General features: G+C 45.6%; 1 protein-coding gene across 1 annotated transcript; it reads right to left on the bottom strand.

Moving 5' to 3' along the window:
- Positions 1 to 1,398: 1,398 nt before the first annotated feature.
- LOC115083960 (zinc finger protein OZF-like) lies at positions 1,399 to 7,824 on the bottom strand. The gene is made up of 2 exons (XM_029588143.1): positions 7,520 to 7,824; positions 1,399 to 3,259 (listed from the first exon to the last, which is right to left on the bottom strand). Exons 1-2 carry the CDS (start codon positions 7,542 to 7,544, stop codon positions 1,776 to 1,778), a joined length of 1,509 nt encoding a protein of 502 aa, XP_029444003.1. The 5' UTR covers positions 7,545 to 7,824; the 3' UTR covers positions 1,399 to 1,775.
- Between the last annotated feature and the right edge of the window lie 2,885 nt (positions 7,825 to 10,709).

Below are 10,709 nucleotides of genomic sequence, written 5' to 3'. Positions count from 1 at the left end.
CCAAGCAGTCACTCGGGCATACTTGGCCCGGTTTGTCTGTTCTACACACAAATATCCATCTACAAAGCACACATTTCTTACAGAAACAGATGCCAGAAAGCTGACTCTGTAAAGCTGAAGCACGCCACTTCCTCTCCAACATCTGTAATCTTGTGTGTCTGCGCAGCTGAATTGCACATTTACAATGTTCCCTGAACACACGGGGACATTTTTGTAACAGGCATGGTCCAGTTCTCATCCAGATTACAGAGCGGGCCGAACTCCGGAGCACACACAGCCATGTCACTGTCCCCCTTCCCATCAGAAGGATTTTGAGGGAAGGGGATGATCTTAGGCATACAGTGAAACATTGTGAGAGAGTAGCTCGCTCTCCGCTGCTGTCGCCGGTCGCTCAGGTCCTCTTTAACCGTTCAAAACCTGGTTAGGACTTGGTTAATATGGGGCAGGCATGGGAGCTCGTTCTCTCCCCCACTCAGTTTTGTGGCTTTGGCGTTCGTGGTTTTTTTTTTCTTCTTCTGAGCTACAATTTTTCCTTTCGGGTTGTCACGTTGGCAGAAGAGGGTGTCATGATGGCAGGGTCCTGCAGGTCCCATTGTCTCTCCTTTTGAAGAGTTTACTGATGAATTAGCTTTCAGTCTCCCAGGAGACGTGCCCAAGTTGGATGGAAGGAAGCCTCGTGGAACTGCCGTCTGTTAATGCAGTTTGCATAGCTCTGTCTGGCAGAGTTCAGTTTATACAGGAAAATTTCCTTGCCAGAGGATGTGGTGCAAGCTGTTAGCATAACTGGGTTTAAAAAAAGATCAGATTCTTTCCTGCAGAAGAAAAAAGTTCCAATGACAGTTTATGGAGACAAAATTTGCGGAGTGGCCTAAGTTATTGTAAGGAGACACACACACTCTCTTAACCATGTTGATACATCCATAACTCACAGTTATCACCGCAAGGATGTTAAATCTGCATGCGTAAGCTTTATTCCTTATGGAGAGGGTTTGGCCAGTTCGTCTCCTCTTTGAGGCTCGGGATGCTTCTCTTGGCTGTAGAGCTGCCACCATCCCCCAGGTCAGGCTTGACTGTTTTTGCCCTCATCCCATCTATGAATTTACAGCTCCTGCTTTTCTCTGAGGAACTACAACTAGGAATGCATAGATGCAATGAGAAGCATCAGAGGCAATGTTGGCCCTGTAGTTCCTATTTGTTACACAATCTTGCCCATTACTAAGCCATCAGGAAGGGCTTGGGTTTCATCGTAAACCACCTTCTCTGTAGCCTTTCAGGCAGTTTGTACCAACTGCAGGAGACCCCCTGGTTTTCTTCTGTTTTATGTATTCCTAGAATAGCACTGTTGCACGTATTTGAAGATCTTAGTCTGGCTCATCTATGAATTCTGTTGCCTATCTTACATGTTTCTCAGAGAATTAGAATTCACGTTTTCAGTTTCCAAAAGGCATCTCAAGAGTGATGACGGATGCTTCCTTGGATGGTTTTTGGTTCATAGTGTAACCTTTGGAGACAACGATGATACTAAGTAGACTTGCAAGCCCACCATTAGCAGCTGCGTGTGCGTACACATAATCTATTTCCATAAGGTCCAGGTCTCCTTCAGCGCTTGGGATGTACAGTCTCAGCATACACTGGTTCTAACATATTAGCTGGTGGGCAGGGAGAAATTTTCTTGTTCTTACATTCAAATGAACGAGGTCTTACTGGGGTCCCAGTGTAGGATTCCAGTATTTTAAGAGATCTCAGAGATTGCCAGTTGGTGGATGGCACTAGTGTCAACTATCATCACATTCTTGTCTCTCACGTGCATGGGTCTTCAGGTGCTTTGCAAGGCTCCATTTCTGCCGGAAACTTTTCCTGCATTTGCCACAAGTGAATGGTTTCTCACCCGTGTGGATCCTGTGGTGCTGGAGCAGCAATGACTCTTGATCAAAGCTTTTCTTGCAAATAATGCAGACAAGCGGTTTCTTTCCCGCGTGGACTCTCATGTGCGCAACAAACTGTGCTTTCTTGTCAAAGCTTTGCTCACAGTGCCTACATATGTAGGGTCTTCCCGTGTGAATTCTTTGGTGCTCCAGAAGACTTGATTTCTGAGTGAAGTTCTTCTGACAGACACCGCACTGATAGGGCCTCTCCCCTGTGTGTATCCGTTGATGCATATAAACAGCCGATTGGGATTTAAAGCTTTTGTCACATTCTGGACACGGATATGGCCTCTCCTCCATGTGCATTCGCTGGTGGACCAAGATGGCTGACTGGGACAGGAAGCTTTTCTCACATTGGGAACACTGAAATGGTTTCTCCCCTGTGTGAGCTCTGAAGTGGGCGATGAGCGCCGACTTGTACATGAAGCTCTTCTCACACTCCGAACACTGGAACGGTCTCTCCCCCGTGTGTACTTTCTGATGGTTGATTAGCTCAGCTCTCCGGATGAAGCTTTTGCCACAGTCACTGCACTTGTGAGGCCTCTCACCCGAGTGCAGCTTTTCGTGGCTAAGGAGCGCCGAACTGGAGCTGAACCTCTTCTCGCACTCCGGGCACTGGTAAGGTCGCTCTCCCGTGTGGCCCCTCTGGTGGTAGATGAGGCCAGCCATTTGGCAGAAACGCTTGTCACACTCCGGACATCTGTACGGTTTATCTCCCGTGTGAATTCTCTGGTGGATCGCTAGCTGGGATTTGTTTCGGAAGCTCTTCTCACATTCAGCACAGGAGTATGGTTTCTCCCCGGTATGGATCTTCTGGTGGCTCGCGAGCTGCTGCTGCTGGATAAAAGCTTTACAGCACACGAGGCACGTGAAGGGCTTCTCGCCCGTGTGGATTCGCTGGTGCACCTCGAGGTTGAGCTTCCGCATAAAACTCTTTCCACATTCCTTGCATGGGTACGGTTTCTCTGGCTCATGGATTTCCTGATGGACTACAAGGTCGTACTGGAGGGCAAAGCTGTCCCCACATTCCTCACACACGAATGGTCTCTCTGTTGCCGGGTTCTTCCCGGACTCGGCGATGGCTGTTAGGTCCCCATGGCTGGTTTCACGCCGAACGGAGCTGCACCTTGTGTTTCCCGGCTCCTCCTTTGGGTGGCTCTGTAAAGCTGGGAAACGGAAGCAGGGCGACACCTTCTGTTTCCCGGCTCCTTCTCTGGGCGGCTCAGAGCTTTGCAAAGCCTCCCCGTCCGCTTCTCCCGACACCTCGCGTGCTTCTAACTCTTCCGCCTGCTCTTCCTCGCACTTCTTCTCGCCACTTCCAGTCTGATCCTTTCCTGAATTAAAACAAACCAAGGGAGCTGTTAGTGCAACGCTAGAGGCCACAACCTGTCCCCCCAACGGAGAGCACGGCTTTCCCGTGCAAAAGCAGCCCAGCCAGCGCGCAAGGCCAGAGTACAGGAGAGGAAAGCGCACGCACCACAGGCCGTGCAGCGTTTTAAAGAAAAGCCACCCGGCAAGCGGCAGCACAAACCCTGCAGCAAGTCGTTTACGAGCTTCTTGCAGCCGCTCCCCTGCGATGCCTCAGAAAGCCAGGGGGCGGCAGCGTTCAGAACGGGGCCCTGCTGCTGTACCGCGCAATTCGCATCTGAATGGTCTCGACAGTGGCTGTGAATTCACAGCAGGTGAACCGACCAGATACGCTCCATGCTGAAATCTGGGAGGGGGCTTGTTTAGTTTAGTTTTGTTTTTTTTGTTTACAATTTTTAGTAAAATTCTGCCATAAAATGATGAGCAGCATCATTCCACCAAACCCTGCGACTCTCCTTTAAGGAGACAGCAGGAACCCTACGGCTGGCACGGTCACCCAAGTATCGCCAGAGCAAATCCTTTATGAATACCCCCCACCCCTGCCTGGTGACAGTGCTGTCAGCAATCACAGTCACATAGGGTCAGAAGTACTCGAGGGATTTTCCTTTTTTGGGTCTATAAACTGTACCTGGTCCTACAGTAACACAGTCAAGAAGCTTCCATTTTTAGCTAGGTCGGACATTAAAAGCTGCTGAAAACAGAATTAATAATTACTGTTAGCTCGGTCTGAGATTAAAGCTGCATTGTGCTAGAGATTTCTGTTCCTTGGCTCTAATGCTTCCTTTTGATTTTAATTGCTGAGTTACCCCGCCATTCACATTTTTTTTGGAATAAGCCTGTTCTTATCTGCTTTCAGGTTCACTGCCTATGCCCTGTTCGTACTTGATGTGCGACAGTGTGATACCTGCACAGGGTCCTGATGAAGATCTGATTTTCAACTGTTCATGCTGTATTATTTCCGCTTTATTTATTTGTTCATTCATATTTATAACTGACCCCTCCCCCAAAAGGTGAGAAAGCATAACACAGAACATAAAATTGCATTCCAGAAGAAATCAGTATAACATGAAACCATGAAACATATAAACTTCGAGGAGCAGGTTATTACAACCATGGTAAAAAAGGATATTATTCTGCATCCATGACAATCTATATCATATATAAAAGATATATATTGATTGTCATGGATGCAGAATAATAACAATCCTTGTGTATATATATATATATATATATATATATAAATAAAAGGATGTCAGTCGGTCAGTCACACTGTTGCATCCGTAACAGTGGAAGGTGCTCTCTGCAAAGATAATATGCTCTGTCTACAAAACATTGTCGCAAATACACACAGGCACACGAACACACACCCATGGACACAGGCACAAGCACACACACAGATACAACACAAGCAAAGGCAGAGACATGCCTGCACACGAGAACAGGCAGATATTCATAGAGGCACAGGCACCACATGCCTCACACAACACATCCCTACAGGCACAGGTACACATACACAGACTGTTACTGACCAGATGACTCGAACAATGCCGGGTAATGTTCACAACTCCAGAAATATCCCTATTGACCCGATATTTATATCAATTTATTTATTGTATTTCTATTTGTTGCTCACTAGCGGGAAAAATTGCTCCCTTTTGTGCGGTATTACGAATCAATTTAAATATATTTACTTATTCAAAACACCAAAACAATTTGTTTACAGAAAGGGTAATGTTCAAAGGCATAGGCACACTCAAGCTTGCACACATACACACACACACAGATTTCCCCAAACACATACATATATATGCAAACACATAGGCAGAGACATCCCCACCCACAGGCACACATACAGATTGTTATAGACCAGACTACTCATTAATGCTGTGTATTTTTCACTAGTTATACATAGATTACTAAACTTCCACAATATACAAGGCAACTCCCATCAGTCACAACCCAAAATATGTCAAATCTGCACAGAAAAGGAAATATTTAATGTCCTTTACCGAAGGAGCAATCCATAGAACCTCCTGAGGCCACCACAGTAGTCTAGATGGAACAAAGCTTATTAAAGGCACACAAAGGAATGGAGGACCCAGATCATTCATGGCTTTAAAATTCCAAGAACGTACAATCGGGCCGATACAGTAAAATGTGCGGGAGAGCCAGCGCTCCAAGGCGAGCGCCCTAGCGCCTCCTTATTGACAGAAGCGGCAGCTGTCAGCGAGTTTGACAGCCGATGCTTAATTTTACCGGCGTCGGTTGTCGAACCCGCTGACAGCCACAGGTTCGGAAAACAAACGCCGGCAAAATTGAGCGTCCGTCTTCCAACTTGCGAGCCGCGGGCTGATTTTTTTTTTTTTTTTTTATCTTTGGGGCCTCGCTATGATATTAAGTCGGAGGCTGCACATTTTACTTTCTGTATGGCGCGGGAATAACTAATAGGCTCATCAATATGCATTTGCATGTTGCAGGCACTATTAGTTTTTGGGGGGGTTGGACACGCGTTTTCCTCGTGCTAAGGGGTAATAAAACCGCGTCAAAAACGGGCGTCCAGACGGCCTGAGTGCACCATACTGTATCGGCCTGAATGAAAGTTAGGCTATTAGGCATTCACTCCCAATACAAAAAAAAAACCAACCAAAAACTGTGCATCTCGGACGCACATTTAACTGTCATCTATTAATGCCTGCCTCGAGCAAGTGTTAATAGCTGTGCGCATCAAAAAAAAAGTACAGAAAAGCAGAAAAAACTGCTTTTCTGTACTGCCCCCTACTTAATATCATTCAGGCCGATTCAGTAAAGTCCGCGGGAGAGCGTACGAACGCCCACTCTCCCAGCGAGCGCACCGGCCCTTCGCCGGTGTGCGCGATTCTGTATTTAAATTAGGTGACGCGGTAAAAAACGGGGAAAAGGAGGCGCTAGGGACACTAGCGCGTCCCTAGCGCCTCCTTTTTGACAGGAGCGGCGGCTTGTCAGCAGGTTTGACAGCTGACGCTCAATTTTGCCGGCGTCGGTTCTCGAGCCCGCTGACAGCCATGGGCTTGGAAACCGGACACCGGCAAAATTGAGCGTCCGGTTTTTGGCCTGACAGCCGCGAGCCGAATTCAAATTTTTTTTTTTTTACTTTTCGGGACACCGACTTAATATCACTATGATATTAAATCAGAGGGTGCACAGAAAAGCAGTTTTTACTGCTTTTCTGTGCACTTTCCCGGCGCTGGAAGAAATTAGCGCCGACCTTTGGGTCGGCGCTAATTTCTGAAAGTAAAATGTGTGGCTTGGCTGCAAATTTTACTTTCTGTATCCCGCACGCATACCTAATAGGGCCATCAACATGCATTTGATGGCCGCGGGTTGGACGCGCGTTTTCCTCCCCTTACTGAATAAGGGGTAAGGGAAAACGCGTGTGCAATAGGAGGCTAACAGTGCGCTCCTTCGGAGCACACTGTACTGTATCAGCCTGCTTGTGATTGATATTAAGTAGGATGAAAAATAAAAGAAAGAAAAGTAAAAAAAAAATAGACCGTCGGACCCATCACAAAACCCGGTGTCAATTTTCGTAACAGCCGTCCGCCTGTAAGGAAAACCAACGCTGATAAACTCGGCATCAGTTTTCGTGACTGGCATACGGCAGTCAAGAAAACCGATTGGGTTCACATTAGCACGGAGGCGCTAGGGTCGCGCAAGTGACCCTAGCGCCTCCTTGCTAACGCGACCCCCTAATTTAAATATTGCATGGCGCCCCCCTTGGGGTCACCTGGGGCGTATTAAGAGAGCAGGCGCTGACTGTTAAGCACCCACTTTCTACGCGACTTTATTGTATCGGCCCCACTGTAATCAAACATAGTATACCACTACAACAACACACACTGTAGCACCATATCTTGTACATCTATAGAAACATATCGCACAATTTGCACAACACTATTGCCTGCATTCTAAAACTCCAAAATCGTATTATTTTGCATAGAAATGCACATATCTTTGGGAATAGTGTTAAGGTGATAATCCTCCTTTCCATAAACTTTCGGTACCTCCCTTGAGCTCCGTCTCCCGTTACACCTTATAAGATTAACGTTATCATTTTGTTCACCTTCCTTGTAGATATTTCCTCGAGATCTTCCCTAAATAAGGTTCTCCTGCATTATATCCAATGCACTATATCCATCTCCTCCTATTCTGCAAGACAGCCAGAAAACGAACAAAAAGCTCTCAGTCACCTGAGCAGGAGACCCCTCCGGGCATGATCCCTTCTCTCTCTTCTCCCAACCGAACGCTGCAGATAGTAATAAAGTTTCTCTGTCGTAGTTTATAGTCACTGTGCCACTATTTTATTATCCAGAAAATCAAAGTTGGCGAATTGTGCAAATCCCCTCCTTCCCTGGAAATGTTTCCTTTGGCTTCCGGTCCGAAGGCTCCAGGAGGGACGGTGTAGAACCAGGATTGAAAGGAAGGGTTCAGGGAGAGGATCAGATGACAACAGCAAAGCTAACACATAGTAATAAATACGATGGAGCACCGGAAACCTTAGCTACATGATTACCTGAGTTCCTGACTTTTTTGTTCAGCTGCTGTGCATTACTGGGAATCGTAGTCCTTAGGAGCAGGGAAAGCCCTACCCTGACTGCCCATAAAGAAAATTACCATCCCATAGATATTAAAGTCAGCAAACAAGCTGCGAACTATGCCATCGGGCCGGCTACACCAATAACCCCCTGTGGTTGGCTTTTGAGACTTCGTGAGGTTACCGCATCTAAATCAGCAAGACTCAAACTACAACTCCCAGCAGCACCCAGGGAGGAGGAAGATGCCATACGCATGCCCAATCTGTGTTCTATCCATAGGAGAGCGGAGCACGAGGATAGGGACTTGCAAGATTCCTGAAACTTTATTTGCAAGTCAGGTTCTACAAAGCGCAGTGGCAGCAAAATAACGAGTCCCTAACATTACAGAGCTATCAGCATTTTTAACCATTTTGTCTTCACTTCTGCACAGATAAATAACCATGCCAAGCATTCTTCACCAGGGCTTTGTTTATTTTGATGTTAGGTTTTGTTTCGTGGTTTTTTTTAATGGTTTGACTCTGTCTATACCTGACAGGACGCTGATTTCAGCTTTGTTCCCATATGTTTTTTAGTTTGTGGTGCAGTGTACGTTAAAGGAGGCGAGGTTAGTCTAGACTGGAGCAGACAAGGTAGAGCAGTGTTACTCTTCTTTCTAATCCAGTATCTCCGTTTCCAGGCAGCTGCAGGGAACAGGAGGGGGGAGGGCTGAAGCTGGACTGGAGAGCAGAGCAAAAAAAAAGTTGTTCTTAACTACAGATTTCTACTTCGAGTTGTCCCTTAACTATTGGAGTAGCCTAGTGGTTAGAGGAGTGGGTTACAAACAAGGGTTCAAAACCCACTACCACTCCTTGTGACCTTGGGCAAGCCACTATACCCTCTGTTGTCTCAGAAACAGGCCAAAGCAATAAAATGCATACAGGTTTGCATATTTTGGGCACACTAGACTAGCACCCGATGCAATGAGAATAGCACATCCAAAATGCAAGCCCAAACAAAGGCATAGCCGATAGTTCTCATCACATGTAAATTCCATGTAGATGAGGCTATTAGCTATTACCCCCAATGCACACTTTTTGACACTGCAAATTTAACTCCAGCCCCAGAGCTGATGTTAAATCAATCCTCAAGTCAAGGGTTCAGGAGAAATTAAGAAAATAATGTCCTGTGTGGTTCCTGCCTTTGTTCTTAAAACACCTGCTGCTTGTGGTGTTTAAGAATAAAGATATAATGTAGCTTGATGACAAAAAATTCTGGATGCATAATATACTCGTACAATAGACACACACCAGGCTGATGTTGCCCCTTGCTATTGTGTTATTGGGCATCTAGAAACCAACTTGAAGATGGATAAAACAAACACTCATATTGTGCGCCTGTTGCAACTGTGGGCGCACAGCCACATCTCCAGGGCAAGCAATACATTTGAGCTCTAGGGATGCATAATTCTTCCCTAGCATGTCCTTTTTAACGCAGCAGCTCATTAAAATATAGCATCAGGCACCCAGGAGACGTGGCTGTGCGTGCATTAGGAAAACAAGCACTCAATACGAGGGCCCATTTTAATGCATCAGCCCCTGTGAGTTCTCTGGGGATAGGGAAATATCTACAGTACCTGAAAGTAGTCTGCTTTGAAGAAGCTGAAAGGTGGAATATAAATCAAATAAAAAATTGTAAGGGTCTATATGTGGCTGAGGTGAGGTTTAGTAAAGTGTAGTTTCTGCATAGGGCTTTCCACTTTCCCAATAGGTGGTGTACTAGATATGCAGTATGGTGTGTTTTTTTTTTGCAGGGTATTTTGTTACTTCACAGAGTGCTTGGTAATGAGAGAAAATGCTCCGTTTTCAATTCATTGGCACCTATTAACCCATCTTTGAGAATTATTTGTTTTCTGTTATTCTCCACAAATACTAATTTGTCTTGTCTGCTCCTTGGAGCAGCTGTCTCTTATGTGCATCTGTAAAGTGCTGCATATCTCTTAGCATTATATACGGTAACTTTAACAGTATGTAATTCTGCAGTGTTGCCTTTTCGGGGGTAGAATTGTTCCTTTGTTACTTCATTAAGTGCCTGGTAATGTTGCTGAATGTTGGAGTGGCATCTGTAGGTCATAGTGGTACAGTGATGGCTACTCCAGGGGTGGGAGAACTGATTCAGCTGACCATAGGGAACAAGAGAGAGAGATGGTGCTGCAAACATCAGGGCTGCCTGGGCTGTTAGCCTGTCCTCACCTGTCCAGGATAATGAGGTAAGAGAAGACTGCATTGAAGACTCCCTAAATGATTACTGTCAAGGAGATATTGAAGGCCATTCTCAAATTAGACCTAGCAGTATCTTCTAGAGTCCAACATATTTCCACTTCTCTGTAGTTAATGGAGACCAAGACCGATGGACAGACTCAAATTCTGGAGGATCTTTCCAAAAGGATTTCAGGGTCTGAAGGGTAGGTATCTACCTTGCAAACTGTAAATAAAATTATTATCAAAGATAAATCTCATTCTCCACCATCAGATCGAAAAGCTGAAAAATGCAGTGAAAAGGAAAAACCTCCAATTTCTTGTTTTTGCTAGTCCATCATTTTTCTGCCTCAGAAATATCAAAGTGTTATTTATTGTAGATTCAACTACTGCCTAAAGAAGCTACTCCTCTCAGCTCACATGTATTTTTGCCGTCGGAGTTGATAGCGGATTTCGCAAGATGTAATCTGGGACCCAACCGAGGAGTTGCCAGAAGCTGGAAAGATTACGGTATTGGACAGAAATCAATTACTTTTTTTCATAAAAAAGACTGTGTTTATGGGACAAAAGATTTACAATTTTTCTTGATGTTTCATGCATTGCTCAAGCCA

The sequence above is a fragment of the Rhinatrema bivittatum genome, chromosome 2, assembly GCF_901001135.1.
Source record: "Rhinatrema bivittatum chromosome 2, aRhiBiv1.1, whole genome shotgun sequence".
Lineage (NCBI taxonomy): Eukaryota > Metazoa > Chordata > Amphibia > Gymnophiona > Rhinatrematidae > Rhinatrema > Rhinatrema bivittatum.
Note: the sequence above shows the minus strand (reverse complement) of the source record. Positions and strands in the feature narration are given on the sequence as shown.

What these genes read in the sequence shown, in the direction of transcription:
- LOC115083960 (XM_029588143.1), bottom strand. Translation starts at nt 7,544, where the DNA reads ATGCCCGGAGGGGTCTCCTGCTCAG. An exon ending in CGGAGGGGTCTCCTGCTCAG is followed by an intron (nt 3,260 to 7,519) that starts GTGACTGAGAGC and finishes GTTTTAATTCAG; the next exon opens with GAAAGGATCAGACTGGAAGT.